Source organism: Pholis gunnellus, assembly GCF_910591455.1.
Source record: "Pholis gunnellus genome assembly, chromosome: 8".
NCBI classification, from domain to species: domain Eukaryota; kingdom Metazoa; phylum Chordata; class Actinopteri; order Perciformes; family Pholidae; genus Pholis; species Pholis gunnellus.
The window spans coordinates 8817783-8843225 of record NC_136534.1 but is presented as its reverse complement, the minus strand read 5'-3'; the positions used below and the strand labels follow the sequence as shown (position 1 = coordinate 8843225).

Here is a 25443-nt window from a genome sequence, read left to right as displayed (position 1 = left end):
AGCCCCTGGTACACCTGCACAGATGTTTTTACTGAATTGCCTGATAGACGTCTTCCTAACCGTTCTGCTCTATTTGATACAATATCTATTATTCTAGTTTGATGACATAATGCCCAGTGTAGCTCCACCCAGCATTAACCTGAGCAGACGTCTGATTGGCCAATTACTGAAAAACACCTGTCTGTGTGGGTGTGAAGTCTTTGACTTTTTACGATATTTTTTAGACATGCTATAGTATAGCATGTATATACTGACTTTTTTCAAGAAACTGTTTTTCCAGATAAAATGACTAATACTAAACTGACTTCAAAAGGGTTTTTTTAAATTACTTTTTTGACATACTATACTATGACGCTTTTATTACTGTTTCTGTAATACAATGGTCTGACTTAGAATACAATACATTTTTTTGTCTTTTTTCCGACATACTGTACTGTAACTTTTTGATGACTTTTAATAACTTTTTCCGACGTACTATACTATGATTTTCTTTTGACATACTATACTATGACACTTTTATTACTATTTCTGAAATACTATGTTGTGACTTTTTTAGAATACAATAATACGACTTTTAGACTTTTTTAATGCTCAGTACTACGGCCTTTTTATTACATACTATACTCTTTTATAGCTACTATACTTTTTGTAACTTTTTTAGAGTTGACTATTTTATGACAGTTATTAGACGTTGGCACTTATGCCAACTTATTTACACATTTATGTCTACAGTTTATGAGCTATTGGTCTCCTAAAATTGTAACTTCACAACTGGCAATAAACTTTCAAAGGTAACAAAGATTGCCAGTTGGTTGTTGTAGCATAAGAAAAACCCGTGGCATAGGAAAATAATGTACACGCTTTTTTTTTTTATTCTTACACTCAAAACACACAACCTGATGCTCTGAAAATAGTTAAATTGTCATTTTGTTAGACACTAGTTTATTATAATTTCATTAGTTTAACACAGTAGAATATACTGTATATTTCACAATAATAGAAGAATACACTATGTTTCATTGACCTGTATGATTATACTGTGTGCGAGGGTGAATAAATGTGTCCAAGCATGTCAGTTTCTAGAACACCAAAGGTCAAAATGAATCTGTCAGATGTTTGGATTGAGGCTTGCCGAGTGTTTGCCAGGCATGCTCTTGCTCCTTCCTAATGATGTATTCCTACTGCTGTGAAACAGCCTCAAGTCCACCTGTCTGTCCGTCGTCTGTCCCGTCCCGTAAGTGGTATTGAAGGAGCTATGGCGAGCCATAGGTCTAGGTCTTTCAGTGCGACTCTGGGTCATCCAGTTTAGTCCTGGAGGGGGTGTTCCCTGGTGGGACGTGTGGGGCTGTAGATGTAGTATGGCTCCTGTACCCGGTAAAAACAGCTTGGAGTTGGACTGGAGCTGCGGTTTAAGACAAGCTCCCATGGCTGATGATGTTGACTTTGAACCTGGAGCCTCTGTAGTTGGGTTTGCCTGAAAGGAGGGTTGGTGGTGTCTCTGGGGCTGATCTCGCCTCCTGGTTCCTAGAGAGTACATGTTAGTTTGTAGCCCAGATGTCGGTCCTCTTTGGTGGCTTAAAGGGAACCACGGGCCTGTCTTTGCTTGTTTTTGCTGTGTTGTGGAAGGGGGCAGTTCTTTGGGATAATCAGATCTAAAGTCCACTTTTGATTTATATTTAAGTAAATAGTTCCATTGTTGTCTTTTTGTGTCGCGACCTGCAGCAATCCCTGAAGGCTCCGTCAACCTGTTCCTATTCCTTTGCCAAAAGAAAAGACCTTCAGTACCCACATTATGGTGCTCGAGATTAGTCCTGAAAGTTGATTGAAAGCTGACAATCCTGTGCTGTCCTTGTGTGGGTGAAGCAGTGTGTACAGGGATAGACTCTGGAGCCCTCACATGCTTTTCCGATGTCGTGTTGATGGTAAGGCTGGTAAGCTGAGACTGAACATGTGAGACATGGGTCAGACTGAGAGGGCTGGAGTGACTCTGGATCAGGGTTTCACGCTTCTCCAGAGGTTCCACATTTTTGTGTGCACCACGCTGCGTGAGGACAGCCCCCACTGTATGCTTTGATTTGCCCACAGACTGAACAAGAGGTTGTGGGTACAGTTGCAGAGGTTCTTCATGCATTTGTGTACCCGTGCCTGCTCTGTGTAGAGGCTGGGTATCTGGATATCTCTGTGGATTGGATGAAACCGGAATCTTTGCTTTTGTCTGAGTGTTTTGAGCATTTTGATTCCAAACTTTGTGGCACGTTGTTGTGGTCGGGCTCAATCTTGACTTACTGGCATCAGTGTTAGCGTTTTGAGCTGCATGCAATGTGGTGTAAAGAGGAAGAGTGCGAGGCACAGTGATAAAAGTGACAAAGCTGGGGACTGGTTTAGAGCTGGAGTATAGCCTGAGGAATTCCTGATGGAAAGGTATGACCCCGCTGCCCTTTACAAGAACAGCAAGACTACGATGGACCTGCCAGGACAGCCAGGAGAAACTGAGGAAACAACAGACAGACACACACACACACACACACACACACACACACACACACACACACACACACACACACACACACACACACACACACACACACACACACACACACACACACACACACACACACACACACACACACACACACACACACACACACACACAAGTCACAAAGGTAAAGTGGAAACTGACTAGACATGCAAATATGTTAGATACACATAGAAGAACACAAACATTAATTTAACAAGATATGTTTTTTTTGTTCATGTGCATACATACAGTGTGTGTGTGTGTGTGTGTACCTGTAAGAGCCAGTCAGCACCTCAGTCCAGTCAGTGATGATAAAACTCTCCGTAATGTGACCAGTCAGCTTCCTGCCCGTCGTGGCACAGTAGGTTTGTCCATCCACGCTGCGCACTGACAGTTTCTATATAAAACACACAAACACGCACGCAAGACAGCAATTATTAATCAAGTATTCAATAAGTACAAGTTTTGTTCTCGGGTACGCAGACATAAAACACATTACCTTAGCTATAGGCAGTGAGAAGTTGTGATGGTTTGACAGTTTTGTTTGTTTAATTGGTACATATATACTGTTTATCGATGTTTGTTCAAAAAATAGCTGGTGACTGCAGCAGCAAATTAAACTCTTTTAAAGATAAAAGAAAATGTATTACATATATGTTACATATGGAGATGATGGTATTGAAGATATACTACTGCAATGTACTTTACAGGTCAAATTGTGTGCTTTCTAACAATGAGTGTTGAATAAAGTCCACAAAAAGATTGTATTTATTTAAAATAAAAATGACCTGCGGCACATTTATATCCCAAATTAAAAATCACTTTTAGGTCAGACTCTTACGCCTGTGCTTCAACACCCTGCTTGAGGGTCAAAGGTCAGCTTGTGAAACAGAAACATCTAATGAGACAAAGCAGACAGCAGCATGTCCATCACGTACAGTCTGGCTATGGTGCTTTACATGTGCAGAAATGTGAGCTGTGTGGTGCTTAAGCAGGGAAGCTGTAGCTCTTTGGTCAGAAGAGGTGGAGGTTGACTAAATAAGACTAATGATGATGGATGGAGGGTTCTAGCTGATGTCACATCCACCCAAAAAAACCAATGCTTTGATGCACCTTCTTCTTTATCTTCAACAAGTTTATGCAGTTAAAGCAGCTGACATGAAACTTAAAAGCATTATGCTAAAACAGCTCAAATGCAACTCATTTTTAAACCTCAGGGTTACATTTGACAATTTTAATCTTTCTCTAAGAAAGTGGGGCCTTGGATTTGTGAGTTTTTAAAATTGAAAAGCTGTGAGTGTGTGTGTGTGTGTGTGTGTGTGTGTGTGTGTGTGTGTGTGTGTGTGTGTGTGTGTGTGTGTGTGTGTGTGTGTGTGTGTGTGTGTGTGTGTGTGTGTATATGGGAAGGCGAAGCAGGAGCTGATTCACCTTCCGGTAGAGATGGGACGCAGGGCTTAGATGAAAAGGAAAACCTGGTTTAATTATTTTATCTATGGGATGGGAGATGAAGTAATAGACAAGGGTCCTCATTACAGAGACATATCCTGACTGTTGTTCTATCTGAAGTTTTAAAGATGGGAAGAATCATATCTTCCTGTTACAGAAGCAACTGTTAAACTCATGGCTACATCCTATCCTATCTCAGACCACTGATCATAGCTTAACTTCTTAAATATAACTATGCAATTTGATTTTTGGATGAAAAACAAGACTATTACTATTTTATTACTTTATGTAGGGTGGAGGGGGGGTTTCTATGTTTAACACTTTGTAAGTTATGATAGGACAAGTAGTTTAAATCTATTTCTGTAATGACGCCCAGGTGCTCCTCAAAGTGAGGCAAAATGTGTTTTGACCCGCCCACAGGTTTTCAGACAGCGAAATAGATTTCCAACAATTTTGATGAAGACTGATTATTTCATAAGCCCAAATGTTGGTAAAAAACTGAATATAGTCAAGCTCAGACGGGCAGGTGGAGGGAAAGAGGAAGATGAACAGACTCACAGGGAAGCTTTTGCTGTCGAGTTTGAGGTCCTGCCACATGTTGACGAACAGGTTCAGGTTGAAATGATCCAGCAGCAGATGAACAGACACATTCCTCTTCCTGCTCGCCTCCAGAAGATCACAGAGCATCTCTACATCACTGAAGTTGTCCATCACTACGGCCAGGGCCTACACACACACACACACACACACACACACACACACACACACACACACACACACACACACACACACACACACACACACACACACACACACACACACGTCACTACAGCTGTCAATCACTATAGCAAAGACCTGTACAGACAGATATGGCTCACTGGGTTTCTGACATTTCAGCCCACAAAATCCAATACCAACATTTTGAATCTTCTCTCGCATGTACAGGCATGCATGTTATGTTACCATTCCAGCTTTTCTGATGAACTTTCTGACCAGGTCTTTCATGCAGGTCGCCCTGGTGTCAGACTGCAAATAAACCTCAACATCAGGCTCAGTCAGCTTTACATCTGGAAAGGGACAAATAGACGAGACTGATTTGCCATGAAATTACATTGGGCTGACATACAAAAGTCTCTACAGGATTTTACCACTTCAAACATCAAGAGTTAAAACACCAGAAAGTTAAGCTGTGGTATAAGACAAGTATATTTTGGAAACGAAAATTCCAAAAAGTTTTCTACTCCTGCAATACCTTTTTGGCTGCTCAGGTCCAAACCTGCCAAAGTAGAATCCCAGTCTGTGGACTCTGCAGGACATTGTGTGGCAGACTGGGACCCAGCAAACAAGCTCTCCAACTCTTTATCGCCATCATCAGATGCACCAGGATCAGCTGTGTAAAAGACAAAAACTTGCATCAAGCTATGATAAATAAAAAGTGAAGCAACCAACAATAATTCTTTTCTATCTTATCAGAATCAGTTTATTGCCAAGTAAGTACACAGTTGTACACATACAAGGAATTTGGCTCAGTGATTTAATGCGTAGCTGTAAAACACAGTGCAATAGTATCATTTAAAAAAGAAAATATGAAAATATACAAAAAAGTTGAAACAAGTAAATTATGAAAGTGTCACCTATTAAAGAGAAAAGATGTGCAAAAGTAAGAAATTGTCCTGGGGATGTAGTGTCTGAGTCAGAGGGGGGGGGGGGGGGGGGGGGGGGGGTTAATGAATCAATCTCAGGCTATATCTTATGTTTTTAAACAATTGACAGCAAAGAGAAGGCCAAAATGTGAAAATAATACATGACAATGTAAAAAGAAACATTTACAACCTGCGTTGCCATCCCTCCCATTTTCCAGGATGTAAGTCTTCTCCAGCTCCGACAGAAAGTCCACTTCTCCCTCAGCGTGCAACGCCTCGTGGTATCCCTCTAAACCACGGCTGAGCAGGGAGTCCACTGCCAGCCGAGCGCTCTCGTTGTGGCTCAAGTCCAATGCGGGTCTTCTGGCTATAAAGTCGTAGCAAGAGGAGGAAGGGATGCGGAGGTCCTGAACCCGTCGCCTCACCTTCCCCTGGGGTTTTGACCTGCTGTACAACTGCACAGACACACCGCTGGTCTCCATGGATGATGCTCCTCGACTGAAGTTTGGTTCGTAAGAGGTAAAATGATCTCATCAGACAATCAGTTCAACCACAAGCAGGCCCACGTAACAGCTGTGCGTGATCCTCAAAGCCGGGGCGAGAGAGTTACCTTCATTTCTCTGACATTAATGAAAGAACTACTGGTTGAAGCACATAGAAAGGTTAAGAGAAAATGTTGGACCCGCCCCTGCTTAGGGCAAGGCGGTTTCACAAGTGATGAGAGGTGACAGGTGAGAGAAAAGGTCATTGCAATTAGAACTACTGAAAGACAGAATACACAAGAAAGTATGTCCATGTATAAAGGTAGCAAATATTGATTCATAGGTACGTTCTTGGCATCATGAGTGAGATGTAATATTTGGCTTTAAGACATATTCTTATACTTCTACGAGGCACCGTGTGTGTGTGTGTGTTTCTGGTCGTTGATTGAGAGCGATGGAACAGAAAATGATCGACTGATTTAGCCTTTTTTCCTTTCAGGGCCTGATTGTGATTTAGAGCAGGTTAGGACGGATAAATGATGGGTGAAGGGAAAGAAAGGAATGAGTGACAGGAATGGAGACGGCTGTCATTTCAGCTCATGTCAAACAACACCTGGATGACTAGAGGACCAAAGCCTGAGACAGACAAGTTCCAGACACACCCAGCGAGGAGCAGAAGCACACAGATCCATAGCTGGAGTTTTAAAGTAATAACACTTCAGATCTGCGTCTGAAATATATATTTATAAAACAGACAAATTGCCTATTTTGTTGACATAACACACAGACCATCAAATACTCTGAAACAAACTCACACAAAAAAATACCTCTCATCCAAATTATAGTACAATCTAAATGATAAAGCCCCTCAGAACTAAATGAGCATATTTCATGTTGTATTACTCCATCTATGGATTCCGTTTATAGGAAAACGGAAGCTGGACCTCCTTTCCTGCATACAGATGTGTACGTTACCGTTCTTATTCATTTGAATCGATACCAAAAGAGTTTTGAGGGGCTGCGTCACAACTCAATGACTGCTACGACCATTGTACAACACCAGACATAGAAACACAAAGCCTAACGCATGTATATTTTAAAAGACACAATGAAACAGAAGGTTGAATCAGGATTTTTAAAAACATGTTATTAAAACCAGGGTTTAAATAAGACGAATCATATAAAACTTATTTGAAATAAAAATTTAAAAAAAGGAGGCACAAGCGCAAATACTTTGTACAACTGAACTGGTGGGTAGTACAATATTCAATGCAGAGATGTAACAGTTTGTCTGTAGTACAGTTAGATGTTAGTTACTGTGCTGTAGACACCATAGAACTAACAGATGTTTCATCATACAGTTAACAGACTAGACATAGTACCTGAATATTCTACGTTGCATCAGATTGTTCACACGGAGTTCACCGGCTACAGACAGACTGCAATGATACAACATGGGCCATTCTTTGGCGCTGGCCATTGTCTGTGTCTGGAGTGGCCACAGAGTAACAATAAATTAAACCGTTGCTGCTTGTAGGGATGTTATCAGAGATCCCTCCTATGAATGATGGTGGACTTGGATCCTAGAGAAGTGACACAATCTGAACCATCATGTGCACATGGCATGAAGCAACACCACAACCCAAAGAATGAACCCGGTTCTGTCCTCAGTCAGAGGACTATACGGTCTCAATGGAAGACATGGGGTGTTCATGGGATGGTGGTTGATGGTGCACAGTTCAAATGTTTGACTCCATTTGCATTAATAATGTATAGTTGAAAGTGGTAAACAGATAGCAGCTGCTAGCCTGTATGCTCCTCAGTCTGAGTCATTGTTTCTGCTGTTCCAGTTCCCTTGAGACAAGAGTATGTTTTTGCGACGCTCTGACGACAGAGAGCCGTTGGTGGTCACTGGGAGACAGAGGACAGTGTGTGCACAGACTGGGAGGAGGCGGCGCTGCCCTCTCTGGCTCTGACCGCCAGCTTCTGTCTCAGCTCTCGGATTTCCTTCAGCAGTTGTCTCTCGCCGCTGTCCAGCTGGGCCCGGCCTCGGTCCAGGGAAACTGTCAGAGAACAAAGTATTTATACACAAACCTAAGTTAAAGATGGTCATGTTATGTAGAGCTGAAACAATTAGAAGATGAATCGATACGTTGATTGACAGAAAACGAATCAACAAGTATTGTTTGATGCAATAATTAAAACCACGCTCTTATAACCGCAGGGAAAATGACCTCCGCTAAGTGTATCATACCGCTGTCTCTGACTGTCGAGTAACCCCAAAACTGATTTAGTGATTTGGGGCCATAGGCCAACGCTGTCTTGCTTTACTTTTCACCTATTCTCTAACTAGAAATACGGGTATGGTAGTGATACTCATGTTTATTAAGTAAAACGTTTGCGTAACATTGTTTTCCTAATGTTACCCGAACTGCTTTATTGCAACAAATTTCTGGTTCGGGGAACGTTTGGGGAGCGACACGTCTGTCCAAGGTGGAGCTTTCAATTCTATGATGCTATAATTAATTAAAATATATATTTTAATTGTTATATTGTGTGAGTCAAATCTGAATCTTCAATGTAACCAGTGACATTTCTCTGTTAGGACAATGTAGTACTATGTTTTCCTCTGAAGTAGAAGTATACAGAAAGTAGTAGGCTGTACAGCAGAGTTGCACGTTTTTGGGGGGCCTTTGTGAGTTATTTCGGGCTATAATATGTTAGAATAGTAGCATAATTAAATATTTTTCAGTCTGGTGTTCTTTCCCGTCGTTTCTCTCCGTGAGGAGCCAAGACTCGGGTATGTGAGGCGACTACTGTATGGCAGGTGTATTGCTCAGGACCCAAAGGAAGCGCAGTGTTGAGCGTGAACGGTTCTCGAGGAAGCTGCACCACAGGCCAAGCATTCAACAGGCACCGCACGAGTCTTTAGAATACATCACATCACATCCACAATGACTTACAGTTGGTGGAGGTGCTTTCTGAAGGTGAACTGCTGTTCAGACACACCGCTTCTGCCTGCTTTGGGAAGGTGGTAGATTTGGTTCCAACATAAACAGCAGCGGTGGCACTGGGTCGTTGAAGCAGTCCTGTGGTGGAACAAAGTGATGTCATCACCGTCTGACACTAAGCAAACACTGTAATATTAGATCCAAGATGCGATGGACAGGTCAGCACAAAGGCCACGTGAAAACTGGTGTACGTGGGGAGTAATACCTGAGCCTGCTGAAGACAGGGGCTGTTGCTGCTCCTGTAACTGGGCTCTGGAACTCATTACTTCATCCCACTGCAAATCAACAAGTATTCATCTAAGTTTCTAAGTGACACAAACATCAATATCGGATTTTAGAGTAACAAAACAGACCGTAACATATGTCATAGTAATCACACACACAAGCCAACACATCATGTAAATTGTTGTGTTGACAGACTCTTGTTCTTCTCACCTTCCTTCCTGCCACGTCTCTCATGGTGTCAGCCAGTCTCTCCTTCTCTGCCAGGGTTTGCCTGTGAAGCTCTGCCAGTTTCTCCCTCTTCCTCTCCTGCTCGGCATCGACCTGCTGCAGGCGCTCCGCCACCTCTCTCTGCCAGTGCGACTCCAAGCCCAGTTGGCACGCCTCCGCCATGGACTCCTCCAGGGCCTGTGTGTGTGTGTGTGTGTGTGTGTGTGTGTGTGTGTGTGTGTGTGTGTGTGTGTTGAGGGAGAGAAAGTTAGAAGATTGTGTGCTGACGTATGACGATAATATTACACTGACTCCATAGTGGAACGCGTCACCCACCTGCATGTTTGTCTCGGTGCAGTGTAGCAGCTCTGTGTAGCTCTCTTCCTCTTTTTCTGCCCTCCTCATCCTCATCTCCACCTCCCCCTCAACCTCCCGTCCCATGCGCTCCTGCTCCTCAAACATGTGCTGAGGGAAAGGGCCATGGAAGAAACTAATTAACACTTCAGACTCACGATTATTACAACAATCAAGAGGTTGAAAGTGATGTTATTACATGGTGGGAATTCACTGTGATTATTACATCAGCTAAATGTGTTTTGTCTGATTGTCCTCAGTGTTTGATTGTAAGTATATGTGTGATATTCATTGGTTATGATTATTAAAAGGAGGCTACAGCACTGAAGTCATGGATTACATACAACAATGAGTGGATTTGCTTCCTAGAACTTCATTTTGTTTCAAAGTGACATAAAAACTTAGAGGCCGAGTTGTGATTGTTGATATATTTAATGTCCAGGGAGAAAGCACATTTTATACTTCCAGGTATTTCAACAGCAAAATGTGTTCTAGAGACTCATCATTTGGGAGTAAAGGGTCGCAGAGGGAGAGAGAAAGGGGGAGGGAGTAAAATGAATCAAAAGAGGATGTTGTGAGAGAGGAGGGAGGGTTTGATGGAAGCAGTTTGTCACCTGTTCAAGTCGCCTCCTCTGAGCCTCCAGCTCCATCTGTCGGACTTCTAGATTCTGGACTGCTGCAGCTGTTTCTCGCTCCCGGAGATCCATCTGTTGCGCAACATAAAGGTTGCTGTTGGGTTAGTGCTCAAACATGGAGGTCATTGAGTCCACGACAGATTCTTTTGGTAGAAGTTAACAAATTGAGACAAACACGTTAATGTGTTCAGCAGAGGATGGGATTACAGCCCAGGATCTCTGCTATGGCCAATGTGGGCTCCTTTCCATAAAAAGACCACTTTAAATCTTAACCAGCGGGTTACCTTTCTACCGATCTCCTGATCTAGTCTTTGGACCTGTGAGGCTCTCAGGTCCTGTTGGTGTTTGAGGAAACGTCTTTTAGTTGCATCCAGCAGCTGCAACTCCTTCACCTTCAGCTCTCTCTTCATGGCTGCCAACCTGCAGAGGACAGAGTAGTGTCAGCTACCCACTCTGCTAAATAACATTGTTCTTTTTTCCCCTCACAACAATGAGAGGTGCTTTTACTTTGCCCTCTGCTGTGTTAGTTTTTCCTCTTCTTGTGCCAGGATGTTTCTGCGCTGTTCCTCTGCCTTCTGCAGCAGCTCCTGTTTTCAAATCAATCAAAGTATTGAATTCACTTCATTTACATGCCAGGCTTGCATTTCATAGACGGATTAACTATGTGAGCGAGCCCAAAAAAAGACACATTCTATGCTTAAAATGAATTTTGAATAACAATATCTACCTGTTGTGCAAAATAGGCCTCCTCTTCAGCCTGGTGACGCACAAAATCAGTGTGCTGGGCTGACACCTCCTGTCTGATGAGACATAGACACACAATTCATCTGCTGCATATTTTCTCACTCGTGACTTTGATGTGTATTATCGAAGGCTCTTTCTCGCTAATTAAACATACATGTCTGGTCATATTAACACTGTCAACACACTGTGTTTAATTTCACCTCTCACGGAGGTACTCCACCTCCTGCAGTCGTATCTTCTCCCTCTCTCGGCTCTGGTATTCAATGATGAATTCGGGGTAGTGGTTGAACACGGGGTACTGGCCATTGGTCAGTGGTGTTAAGTCAGAGAGCATATTCTTGGGATGGATGTCAGCTGGTGTGCCGCCCATGAGCCGGTACGCCTCTTTTATCATGGCTCCCAAATCCAGGTTGTTACGGTGGTGGAAAAAATACTGAAAGGAAGAAGAAGGAGGGGGGGGGGGGGGTCAATGTGATGGAGCAGGAGAGAAAGACACAATTACTGACTTAATATGGGTCTGACTTTTTACCTCAAAGTCCTGTTTCTGGGAGCAGAGCAGCAGAGGCTCACGGCAGCAGGTGATGTAGGCCACAGAGGCCATGAGCAGGAAGGATGGATGGTTGGAGAAGATGTTGTCAAAGAGTCGGAGCCACTCATCGCGGGTCAAAACCTCAGAGAACAGGGTCTCCAGCAGGGGCCACATATAGAGCTGAGGCAGATATAGAGATGCACAAATAAAGTCTCTATATCACATGGGTGTGAAACTGTGAGTGTGGAGTTCCAGGACAGCGGCGGTCTGACCACTCGTCCACCCTACTTTGGTTACCTGTGAGGTGATGCCACAGTCCACCAGGTGCTGCAGCAGTTCCTTGTCATGATGAGCCAGAACGTTCTCCGCCATGCTCAGGATGTTCAGAGGAGGGTTGGGGAAGTACTCAAACCAATGCTGACCCCAATTCACTGTGCAACCAAACATCCAAGTAATCAAGAGACTGATAATACATTGACAGTGCTTCAAGACATTCAGATGTCTGATAAACAGACCCAAAGTATAAGTTTAATGAATTAAAATGGTTCCAAATCCATTAGTGTCACAAGTTTTAGTCTTTGGCTGCGCACACTGAAGCAGTGTTGTTTGGATTAAATGCTTATGAACGTAGCAGTGCTGCTCTCTACACATGAAACGGGTACAAAACGTGTAGTAATTCAATACTTTACATAAAGCAGCAGCACAAAACACTGCAAAGCTTTAAAATGTGTGTAGTGTACATTTTCATAATGTTGTGTTTACTGGGGGAAAAAAATGGCCTTTCATAATAACAATGAAGTACCTATAACAGTGGCCACCACCTCAAAGCACAGCATTGGGTTGTTCTGGAAGAGCTTGACAAAAGGGAAGGCTACTAGGGGAAGGTACTCCACCTCTCCAAAGATGGCCGCCCAGTGAGCTAAGGCAGACAAAACCCTGTTGAGTAGAAGAAGATGAAAAGTATGTGATTACAAAAATAGATTTAAAAAATGAAATACTTAGAGTTGCAATTGTGTGTGTGTGTGTGTGTGTGTGTGTGTGTGTGTGTGTGTGTGAGGGAAAGAGTGATTACCTCTGTAGTCCCCTCTGTAACTTGTGACTTTTGATGGGGTACTTATCGTGCAGAGTGAGGTAGGCTGAATGCAGACCTTTATCAGTCAGACTGCTGTACGCTGCGTGGTTCTCTGGGAGACACAACAAAGACCGCCACACAAACATCCTGCGATGTGGACACAAAAGTGAATCGTGTGAATCTTACCACACAAGTGTTAAAAGTTGGCATGCATTCGTCAGTCATCAAATAAATGCATGGTAATCTTTACCTGTATTTAGCAGGATACTCTCCAAAAGCCTTGAGCATAGCCACCAGCCTCTTCTTATTTAGACCAGCAGGTAGTTCGTTCTATTGATTGGCACAAAAGGGTAACACTCTATCAAATGACGCACTTTAGTCTACTTTGTCTAGTCAGGGGGAGGGAATGCTTTGTGTGTATTTATGGTGGCACATCTCTATAGTAAATAAACTTCACATCAATCTATAAAAAAATATATATAACTCACTATCTTAAAAAAAATATTATATATATATAGTGTATAAAGACATTGCGTGTGTTGCTCCCACCTCTTTATCCTCAGCTGTAGACCCAGCGGGGGGTCTAAGTATCTTCACATGTGTACGCCTACCCGAGCTCTTGGCTGGTCTCTGAACGACCTCTGACCTGACCTGGACCTTTAGGTTAGACAAGTCCTGATCAGCTCCACCGCCAGAGACTACTGCCACCCGGGAGGGAGGAGGCTGGGTGAGGGGCACAGACAAACACACACACAATATGAATACATATACAGATACATTATTATTACCAAAAAACGAGAAAGCTCTTGAACCGTGTACATCTTTGTACTGTTATCGTAACGGACTGTCACCTTGTTTAGTTCCTGTGTGAGACTCTGAACACTATAGACATTTATGCTGCCATTATCCATGATGGCCACAACATGTCTGCCGTTAGGGCTGACCGTCACTGTGGTGATGGCGTCTTGGTGGGAACCCATGTGGAAAAGCAGCTTGCAGGTGTGAATGTTGATGAAGCGCATAACGCCGTCCTGACTCAATACACCTAGTGTCTGCAGAGACAAAAAACAAAAGTGTCAAACTCAGAGACGTTAGTCAACATGTTAAACATATGCATACAGAGATACAGAAGCCGACCATAGGCTCATTAACATGCACAGATAAGCAGCTTCCAGGCAAGTGATGAACAAGATGTCTAAAATTCAAACAAACAAGATCCCATAGCAGGAGCACAGAGGAGATGAGAGAGAGGTCTGTAGTCTGTGTACCTGACTGGCTCCCCCGTCAAAACTGTCGGGCAGGAATTCAAGCTGTCGGACGGTTCGGACCTGCGTGGGCATCTGAATCACCCTAATCAGCTGCTTGCTGTCCAGACACCACAGGTGCAGCAGGTTGGAGCGCCCCCCAGCTGCAAGGCTCTTACCATCACTGCCAACACAAGTCTGGTATCAGCATTCGATGAAGCCTTCTGATCCACATTTTACTTTTATTGTGCTTATGAAGTGTTTAGAGGTCAAAGCAGGGTGGGAAATAACGAAGTCACGAAGAACTACGCTGGAAAGCTACATAATCAACGAGCTAGTTAGCAGTGGTGATGCAGGAGACCCACCGTGTCACCGCAAAGGCCTTGTAGGAGATTTTGGGTCCGCAGTCGGGGACCGGGAGCTGGTATTTGCAGAACAGCGTGTCGCTCTCCCAAGCAAAGATGGAGTCATCACTGAAACAGCTGAGAATGGTGTTACTGAGAGGCAGGAAGAACACCTGCAAAACAAACAGCGTAGAAGAAAGAACGACTTTAAGGCATACCATTAATGCACCAGACATATCCTGAAGTCTCAATAGCTTGAAATGAACCAAAAACCTAAATCCCTATCTGACAGAAAAAATAACTCTTTGTCAGTCCTCAGAAAAATGATTAACTTCATGATGTGACCAAACATCAATTTGTAAATGTTGCTCTTTTTTTTGCATGTTTACCCTCTGAATGCCAACAGACTGCCGGATGTTGAGCTTCCTCTTCCTCTGGAAGGTGTCCAGGTCCCAGAGCTGAGCCGTGTCCAGGGACGTGGTGATAGCGTAGCGACCTGAGCTGTGGACAGAGATGGACGAAACGGCCCCCTCGTGACCCCGCATCCAGCTGACCAGCTGCTTTGTGTCTGAAACAAACAACCCAAAAACAACAAGTGTCATTGAAAATGAACTTGTTTGGAAAACGTCCCGAGAGCTTAAAAACAGAGGACATCTCTGAAAATCACTACTAAAATAATGAAGCAAAGTATGGATGTGAATACACTACCTTTGTCAAAGCACTTGATGGTGTAGTCAGCCAGAGCCACAAGGAACTCGGTGGTCCTGCGAAGGCTGAATGCCAGAGCGGTGCAGGCCTGGCCCGTCTTCTGCACCAGACGAAATCTGCCCCAAGAAAGAAACAGTGAAAAACACAAGATCAAGTAGAAGATAGAAGTGTGCAAGTATATCTATCATATTTTTCTGCACTAAATAGAACTCAGTCAGGTGGGAGAAGAGCGGTGTCAACATTAAAAGGCTTTGACTGGCACTAACAGGAAGTGAGGGCACAGTAATGACAGTAAATGGACCATAACACTCCTGAATGTCACAATTCCCATGTAGTTAACTGTTGTAAAAGCAAATACTATTCATGTAATATAAGACCAGTGATAAACAAACACTTAAAACACTATTTGGGGACTTTTGAGCACAGTCAGTCACCTGTTTCTACTGATGTCAAATACATAGATGTGGCCATGCTGGTCTCCAGCCAGGAAGGAGTCTCCCGTGGTGTCAAAGGCCACATGGAGGAACCGCACCGTCTTGGCCTGCTGAGCAGTGCGGACCACCGTCACGAGCACGCTGAGGGAGGCAACGTCACACGTTAAAAAGGTTTGACGCACACCCAGACAGGTCTCACGTGAAGAGCGACACATTTCAGTGGGTCGCGGCTGCCTTCTAGTGGTTAAAATACACTCTGACGACAACAAATCTAAAGAAGCATCCACTGTGAATAAACAATACGACGTTACAGTTTATGAGATGATGAGTAGAGCGGGTGCCATTCAAGTGTTTACAGTTCAGACTCAATGCAACAAGTGTGACTGAACTTAAATGCAGTCAAAGCTCACTTTCAGTGTTATTCCAGGCTGAGAAGTTTATGTTACAAATACATTTGACTATAAAACATTAATCTAGATAATCGTGTCACTCCCTGCAGCATCAGGTGGTCACGACATCAACCTACCTCTTGCCTGGTGCTGGTTTTCGATGCCAGACTTTGCCCTCTTCTTTGTTTCCGATGTCCGTCACCTCCATCGTAAAGACGTCTTTAGAAACACATTTATAAAACAGAAGGATACCCTAACCCTCCGTACTTAACTTTATGTCACTGCCCCAGTTACAGTGATAGCTAACGGGCTAAAACCAGTCGGCTAATCTCTTTAAAGGCGGAGCAAACAGCGCGAAATTTGAAAGCGCGTCAGTCAGTAGCGTGATGTTTAGTTTTAAGTTACGCTCAGCACCGTTTAACTTTAGTCTCGACTCAACAGTCCCGGTCCACTAAACGCTTAGCACACTTCACGCTAGCAGTTTTCTTCCACTTCAGTTTCAGGGGATTTTGTGCTTTTTTTAAGGACGGTTATTTTGTCGCCCAAAGTTGACGTAAAGGTAAACAGAGAGAGTGCATGTTGGGAGTTGTAGTTCAAAACAGTTTTGACTAAAATACTAAATGATGATACAAGACCTACAGAGAATAATGTTGTAAACTGTAAGTGACACTCAGTCACTCATCTTCTTTGATTTAAAAAACGACACCCTCTGTTTTAAATTAAGTTCGCTTATATTTCCCTGAATGAATGTCCAAATACTGATGTCCCTGAAGACAGAGCCTCGTCAGAAGGTGCGCTTGAAAACATCAACAGTAATGAAGACTCAGTTAGTACACTGACTTGGACTAAAGCAGTCAGTTAGCGACGTGTGTCGGTTAAAAAACGGATCTGAACAGGATCCTGTTTTTTTAACTGAACATTAGCAGCATGATTTCAGAATGACTGATCATATCACCTTCATTCACTGAGCGCTTGAGTTGTAAGAGATGTTAATTAAACAATTAAACAATGTCTATTTGTGTAGATTGTTACATAAAATAAGAAATGAGTGGAAGACAATTCTAACTTCTTCATTTCTTTCTTATTGCGGCTTTGCTTCTGTTGTCGGACCATCAGGTTTTCCTTTTCTTCTGCCAGTTGGCAAAGAAATAAAACACCTGATATGATTTCTTTCATATTTTCTATTTATATATCTATTTATATATAGATATATGCAAGCTTTAATTCACCCATGTCTCTTTATTCTGTCTTGCACCCCATTGCTGCAAAAAGGTAAGTCGAATAAAGTAAATCAATCGATTTGTGCACCACAAAGTCCTGTTTCCTATCTATTCGGATCATTAAGGTACTACTCTATGGCAACAAAAGGAAACGCCTCTTTCTGTTGCTGGCTGTCCGTTGATTGGTCAAGTAGGATATTTTGCATATTACTCAGGAAGTACTAACGATGCAGAACAAAACCAAATATATTGGTGTGAGAAAATAAAAATACACCCGGTACTTACATTTTTCCTTCAAACTAAGAGCATGATATAAACCAGTCATCAAAATGAATATAGAATTATGTAAATAACTAGATAAATAAATAACTTTAAAAACCTGCAACTTGTAGAAATTACTAAAAAGTATATATGCTTTCATTGGTGTCGCTTGCCTTATTATCACCTGTGTAATAATATTTGATAAGAATGGGGTAAAAACAAAGGCCCGAAGACAAAGGTCACTGCCAAATTACTCTAGCTTTTAAATTATTCTCCAACAACTGCTGCTTAAATTAAAGTTAATTTTACTGCGAGTAGTTTCACATCACTTGAACAGAAACATATTTTTCTAAAATCAATCAGTCATATTTTCAGCAACATTACAGTCCTCCACAAAACTAGTGATTTATTTTATTGTTTTTGATACAAATTAAATGTTTGTCTTCCATTTCTTTGGACAACCGTTACTTATTTCCGTAGAATATCACTTCTATGTTAATTTGCAATATTTCATTTTGTTATTGCTGTCAGATTAGTGGTAGTAGTAGGAGCACGTTTAATTTTACTTTGAAAAGGTGAACCGGATGTGTCTGCTCTGACCTCAGTAACTTTATATGCTAGCTGTCCGTGATTAGCCACGTCATGTAAAGTTAGCAGTGGAGCACATCTGATAAAAAAAGCAGCGAGGGTTCGCAGTGTGTTGGTGATATTAGCTCATTCTTAAAGAGCAGCTTTTGTTTCATGGTTATAACTCGGTGTGATCATATGGAAAGATGTCAGACATTGGGGACTGGTTCAGAAGCATCCCTCTCATCACCCGGTCATGGTTCGCTGCTTCGATTGCAGTTCCCTTCATTGGAAAACTAGGACTGGTTGATTTCAGGAACCTCATGCTATTTCCAGAGCTGGTCATAAGCAGATTTCATGTAAGTGTACCTTGTGTCTTGTCGCCTGTGTGCATTTGGGTAGCTGTTAAATGCGGTGGTCGGTGTGTTTTGGATGTGGTCGGTTGGCTAGCTAGTGGCTAACAAAGCTAACTTGAGCAGCAGGCCTGTGTTGTGTGACAGCCAATCAGAGGGCGAGACGCAGAAGGTGAGGACTTCCGGGTGCTGTCAAAATGCTACTTAATTTAGCAACATCGAGCTAAGGTGTAAATATAACACCAGTTTAAGCATTGTAATGACCAGAGATGGTAACATAGCCGAGGTGTTGAATTGTCAGTATTTTGTGGGATATAAGAACGTTAGTTTCAGGTGCTGCTGCTGTATAAACCATAAGGCGGAGAAAGTATTTTGGACTTATTGTAAAGGGACTTTCCTGCTATGAAATGAGCTACTCGGGCAGCGTTTCTACAGGTTCACAGATTGTCCGTTTATACAACGTTAGGGGGGTGGCATGGATCCTGAAAGACTCGCCTCAGGGCCGAATTAGCCTCCTAAAAACTACTTATTTGCTGTGGTGAAAAGTTACTAAATACACTTAAGTACCGCACCTAAGTAAAGTTTTGGCCTACTTTATTTATTCTATAGGGAATGAGTGAGTTACTGGTTACTTAGAAGAATCACATTTTATTATTATCTATATTGTCAGTTTATACAAAATGCTGCATTGCTAGATTAAACTATCTAGTTTTAGTTAAAATTAGCTCCAACTTCAGTAAAATGCTACTTCCACAATAACCCATTTAAAATATATACACTACCGTTCAAAAGTTTGGGGTCACCCAGACAATTTCGTGTCAATTTTCAGTTTCTTCGCAATTTCTTGCATGGAATAGCCTTCATTTCTAAGAACAAGAATAGACTGGCGAGTTTCACATGAAAGTTCTCTGGCCATGTTGAGAGTATAATCGAACCCACAAATGTGATGCTCCAGATACTCAACTAGCTCACAGGAAGGCCAGTTTTATAGCTTCTCTCACCAGCATAACTGGTTTCAGCTGTGCTAACATATTTGCACAAGGGTTTTCTAATCATCAATTAGTCTTCTAAGGCGATTAGAACACTGGAGTGATAGTTGCTGGAAATGGGGCTCTATACTCCTATGTAGATATTTCATTAAAAACCAGACGTTTCCACCTAGAATAGTCATTAACCACATTAACAATGTATAGAGTGTATGTCTGATTAATTTAATGTTATCTTCATTGAAAGAAACAGTGCTTTTCTTTGAGAAATAAGGACATTTCTAAGTGACCCCAGACTTTTGAATGGTAGTATATATGAGGGTTAAACTCATATGCTCCACCTGCAAGCATAATAGCAACATTACTGCTTATTTATATTGATATATTTAGAATATGTTTTTCTGTTAATAAGTAAGATTTTTCCAAATTCAAAATAATAAATACTCAATTAACAATTGATATTTTTGGTTGGGACTAACACTTCATTATTGTAATTAATGCTGAATCTTTACAAATGTCTTTCATTAATTGATAAACAATTCAGTCAATGAAATGAAAAATTGCTCATCACTAAGTGTAAGCCCAAGGTGACATTTTCAAAAGTATTGTTTTGTGCGACGTTGATTATAAACTGATATAAAATTAAAGAAAAGCAACAAATTCTCAGATTTGAGAAGATAGAGTCAGATAGGGTTTGGCACTCTTGTTAGATTTAACAGCTGAAAAGATTAGTCGAATATCAGCATTTTCGGCGAGTGACTGATCAACTATATAATTTCTCTAATTTAACTGTATTAAAATAAAATGAATAAATACATGTAATAAAGGTGTTTCAGCCGCATTTCTAGTAATAACCGAGGCAGAGTCACGATTTGTTCCACTTCTGTTGCGTGTTGAAATTGTATCCTATCATATTCCCCTTGATTAAAAGCAATTTAACACAGCAAATGCTCATCGGCCCTTAAGCCACCTAGCGAATGCTACATAGATCTGATGTCTGTTACCGCCAAACAACTTGTGTGGTAACATTCTGCAAAGGAACGCCAGCTGCCTGCTGCCACTTTTTCAGTGCTTAGAAGTTAATATTTACAATCCACATGAGACTTCATGTGTGTTACAAGCACATCCTTACAAGTCTGGATCTTTGCACCAACACAGCTGTGTTGATGTGTTTCTATTTGACTAATGTCTCTTCTGTTTGTTCCAGCTCTGGAGACCGGTGACTGCCACCTTGTTTTTCCCAATAACCCCAAATACTGGGTTTCTGTACCTGGTCAACCTGTATTTCCTCTACCACTACTCCACTCGGTTAGAGACAGGTGAGACTACTGGCTTCTACTCTCTCTCTCTCTCTCTCTCTCACTCACTCACTCACTCACTCACACACACACACACACACACACACACACACACACACACACACACACACACACACACACACACACACACACACACGATGCACCTTTAATCATGCTAATCCTATTCTTGGTATTGTTTTCCAGGGGCGTTTGATGGCAGACCTGCAGACTACATCTTCATGCTCTTCTTCAACTGGATCTGCATTGTTGTATCCTTTTCTCTGGCATTACAACATATGAAACCCTTTAAAACCTTTTGTTTAAATGATGAATTGCATTCTACCTTCAACATGGAAGGTTACATCCCTGCTAGTCTGTTTTTCACTCCATTGATCCTATCTCTGCTGCCTTCTTTGCCCCTCTGTGTTTCCCTCTCATCTGTCTGTTCTACACTCCCTTCTTTCTTCTTCTATCCCTCTGTCTCTCTGCAGCACTGTGCCATGTCAGGGTGGCTCTGTGCCAGTGGCCCTGTGTCAGTCTACCCCTGCAGAGCAGAGAAACCTAATCTAGGTCACATGCAGCACATATCTCTACACTCTTTTCTGGAGTTCTGCTTTTCACTGACATCTTTTGTTTATGAGACACATTTGGGCAAAGTGCTGTTCTCCTTAAACCTGATCCAAACCAAGTGTTTAGTGTTTGTTACTACAGGAAAATTGTGGGAATGGGTGAACAGAACGTCGGGTGTGGGAGGTTAGGCTTACTCTAAGGGAAGTGGCGGGTGTGGGGATTTGACTGGCAACCCTCCCTTCACCAGCTGCTCTAATCTTAAGGCTCCAGCTGTGATTGTTTTGAGCCACGGGGTTGTTGTCCTTGACTCTGGCTACAGATAACCGGGATGCTGATGAACATGCGGGTAAGAATCCGCCTCTCATTCTGTATTTATACCACAACACATCATCATGACTAGGGCTGGGTTCACAAAAGGATTATTCTCATTCAAACCGATCTTCATTTGATTGATTCATAAAATTCCAAGACCTACCTTTCATTGCACACCTTTTTTCCTGTGGATGAAAGAAGCTTCAAACTGCTTAATCTGGTCCGGACTAGAGAACCTGAGTTGAATCAAAACATGCCGGGAGCTGCTCCACTGAAGCCCCGCTAAAGACAGACATAAAGCAAATAAATAAGATGTGCGTAACTGAGGTGGAATATTGTGGAAATGGCACAAATATCCTAACATAAACAATAACATTAAGTAAACGATAATGTTCCATAATGTCCCATAATCAGGACTTTGTAATTATGAGAGCTGGAGGCCGTTCTTATGAAAACATCCACATCTGAGTTAAAATCATTAAACCTAATCATCTTCATCAGCAATAAACTTAACAAAGTTTGTGAAGAAGGCAGCGGGTACCAGCCAATCAGTGGCGGAGGAGGGCGTGTGGCAGCAGAATGTGAATGGGGGGAAAATATCAATCAAACTATTGTAAATAACCGGCTGAGCAAATGCAAACGGTGGATGAGAGAGCACTTCAACAACTCTCTTGCACACTTAATGCTAGTGTGCCATCGGCTAGGTAACCAGTAGGTAGGTTTGTAATTATCACTTGAGGTCTTTGGAGTGTCTCATAATGCAACATCACCACTTCAACCAGGCTTACTTAAAGAAAAAGATTGACACTTTGGGAAATGCGTTTCACCTTTTTAAATGTCACAAAACGAAGAAGATATAAAGATGTATGTCAAAGTCATGCTGCAGCGCACATTCATACACTGTTTGTGTTGTTTATCAGCTGCTGATGATCCCACTGATCATGTCGGTGCTCTACGTCTGGGCTCAGTTCAACAAAGACATGGTCGTGTCCTTCTGGTTCGGAACACGGTTCAAGGTACCACGTTTTACATCACAAGTTCTACGCTTTTATCCTTTTCAAGGTACCTCGCATTCCACAGTGATAACAGAGCACATCAAATAGTGTGTTTTTAATGTTAAGGACTGTTAACATGTGATATTTCTTCCACATCATCTTAACTACCTGAACGTGAGGATAATTCCAATGTTTCCTGTTATTCTGTCCTAGGCACATTATCTACCTTGGGTCATTCTGGTTTTCAACTTCATCATCGGAGGCTCGTGAGTAACTACTTTTAATTGGTTGAATCAAAGACTGAGTTTAATAGTTTCATGTCAAACACACTGCACTATGAATGTAAATTCAAAGTCCTTCAATTACGTAGGAATGATCTTTTGTTGTTGATAAGCGGCCCCGTATAGCGCGTAGCATGTTCCACCAGCTCATTCATGTTATTTCTGTGAGGTTTGATTCTTCTTCTTCTTCTTCTCTTTGCTGTTATTGTGCAGGTTTGTGAATGAACTAACGGGGAACCTGGTGGGTCACCTCTACTTCTTCCTCATGTTCAAATATCCCATGGACCTGGGAGGACGCGCCTTCCTCTCAACACCAGAGTTCTTGTAAGTTTCTTTTATTTACCAAATTGGTTTTATATGAAGTTTAGGCCTTTTATTTTTTGCTAGAACAATTTACCCACCAACGTCATTGTTGAGGCTGTGCAATACAAAGCTTCAAGGAAACAAGACTACGCAACTTTTGAATGAAGAAATAACACATTTTTCCCCTCTCAAATAAAAAGTAGCATTCATAAAGAATATAATGCAACCGTAATGTCTGCAAAACTAAAAAAATATTTCGATGTCTTACTGAGTCAGTTTGTTGACTCTTTGATTTTTCTCTAATAGCACTTGTGTAACATCGTTTTAGCTTTTACCATGACGGGGTTTAAACATGTCTGGAGCTCGTCTGTATTCCATTAACCTCTTGCTTGGAAGACAAACACAAAAAGTTTTTTGTTACCCAAACTGTAAATGTTCATTAGATCTTGCAGAGCTTCTTTTTTGGTTCATCTTGAACCATCTGTGTGCTTCAACAAGGAAATGAACAGTGATTTGCATTCACTTTTGGTTTCACTTCCAAACAAGTATTTTAAATATTTGAATAGAGGAAATGCGTTTAGTCCCCCACGCACAGTGACTCATGACAAGAGCATCAAATCACAGCAGACAACCTATGAGAAACATACGGCCCCAGGAAACCAATGAACCAGCAGCTCGCCCAGACATTAAATAATGTATTTGTATGACCGTTTGTGTTTTTTAATTTATGACTTATTTGTTGTTTGAAAGCTGTGGGTACCTTCCATGACATTTCTGCCAGATCTCAGGATGGAACAGAATTTTTTTTTTCTTCTTTTAATTAAAAAAGACAAATACGACTTTTCTATTCGATAAATAGGAATTGTTGCTCGATCAGCTGTTTGCAAAATAGTGTTAAATTGCTTGAATTCAAATGTTCCAATGACATCCGCGTTAAAGACCACATTTGAATGCCTCCCCTCTCATCCTCTGTCCAGGTATCGGTTCTTCCCCAACAGGAGGGGAGGAGTGTCGGGCTTTGGAGTCCCCCCCAGCAGACCAGCTGCCCAGGAGCAGGGGGGAGGAGGTGGTGGTGGTGGTGGGGGAGGAGGTGGTGGGGGAGGAGGAGGAGGAAGAGGACGTCACAACTGGGGCGAAGGCTTCCGCCTGGGGGGTGAATGAGCGGGGAGATGAGAGAGAGAGACCTACCCCCCACCCCTCTTTTGCTCCCAATAACAAATGGAGTTGATGTTTCAGGTTAAAGTGCTTGCTTCTTCTCTCTTCTTTTGTCTGAGGGCAACCCTCGACTTAAAATTTAATTCACAATTCTGTTTTAAAGGCTCCAAGGAAGCACGCATTTTAACCAAGAAAGCAGCGCACAGCAGGACTCCGGCTCTGGCCATAGGCTCATAGCTTTACTATTACTACTACTGCGGGTGTGTCCATGTGAAGCAGATAGAAGGAAATATGAATAAATCGTTTTTTTTTTTTAATGTGATGATTCTTGCTCTCTCCTCCCCTTCTTCCTTATTTTCACCTCTACACACTCTTCCATTGGACTGTCAAGACCAGAGATGTTGCAGCTGCACACTAGCTTGCTGTTAATTCTGACTCGTGTTCCTGTCCTCTCTCTCTCTCTCTGTGATGCCATATCAGATTACATTGTAATTACCAGCGCACTGGGAGTGTGCTCTCAGCTGAACATGGGCAAAGCTATTTAGAGAGCACTGTTTCCAGGTCTGATTTTACATGGGTGTCAAATGTTTTTAAGCCTTTGTGGCACAGACCTGATCTTCTCTGTCTTAAGCTCTGATCTTGACCGAAATAAGGTGAAGATGGGATTTTGCTCTTTTTGTAAATATAACGATTGTTTATTGAAAGGATGAGCGAGTCTGCGAGTCTAATTATGGTACTATCCATGTCTCCTTTATCTTCTTCAGAGTCAGGAGAGTTCAGCCAATTATGTGCCAGTGTGGCTGGTTGAGAATCACTGACTATACAGTATGAACAATATACAATTAGGGCTGACACCAACTATTATTTTCCATGTCAATTAACTGCCAATTATTTTTGTCATGAATCACTTGTTCTATAAATGTCAGAAAATGGTGAAAATGCTTTTCTTGTTTGGTCCAACAACAGTACAAGACTTAAAGACATAAATTGAACGGTCTAAACTGTCAAGTGCAACCAAACCCAGATGTACAGTTGTAAAAAGTGACCTGATGTCTAGAGGTGGCGATTCGTGTCACTGGCTCAATACTTTACTCTTCACTGGGTTTTTGTGTTAAACTTAAAATGCACAAAAATACCCTTTTGTACTGAATAATACA

At 42.0% G+C, this 25443-nt stretch overlaps 2 protein-coding genes across 2 annotated transcripts; one reads left to right on the top strand and one right to left on the bottom strand.

Moving 5' to 3' along the window:
* Positions 1-7222: 7222 nt before the first annotated feature.
* tbc1d31 (TBC1 domain family, member 31) lies at positions 7223-16450 on the bottom strand. The gene is made up of 23 exons (XM_079165117.1): positions 16123-16450; positions 15597-15737; positions 15163-15278; positions 14844-15022; positions 14476-14627; positions 14135-14294; positions 13718-13918; positions 13416-13589; positions 13117-13196; positions 12867-13013; positions 12597-12730; positions 12092-12225; positions 11795-11974; positions 11466-11698; positions 11249-11321; positions 11029-11108; positions 10806-10941; positions 10501-10593; positions 9869-9997; positions 9536-9730; positions 9306-9375; positions 9053-9178; positions 7223-8152 (listed from the first exon to the last, which is right to left on the bottom strand). Exons 1-23 carry the CDS (start codon positions 16191-16193, stop codon positions 7998-8000), a joined length of 3159 nt encoding a protein of 1052 aa, XP_079021243.1. The 5' UTR covers positions 16194-16450; the 3' UTR covers positions 7223-7997.
* A 1648-nt stretch (positions 16451-18098) lies between these two features.
* On the top strand, positions 18099-24608 carry derl1 (derlin 1). The gene is made up of 8 exons (XM_079164182.1): positions 18099-18392; positions 20580-20691; positions 20875-20939; positions 21560-21586; positions 22473-22568; positions 22761-22813; positions 23042-23152; positions 24109-24608. The coding sequence occupies exons 1-8, from the start codon at positions 18240-18242 to the stop codon at positions 24290-24292; spliced, it is 801 nt and encodes a 266-aa protein (XP_079020308.1). The 5' UTR covers positions 18099-18239; the 3' UTR covers positions 24293-24608.
* Positions 24609-25443: the final 835 nt, after the last annotated feature.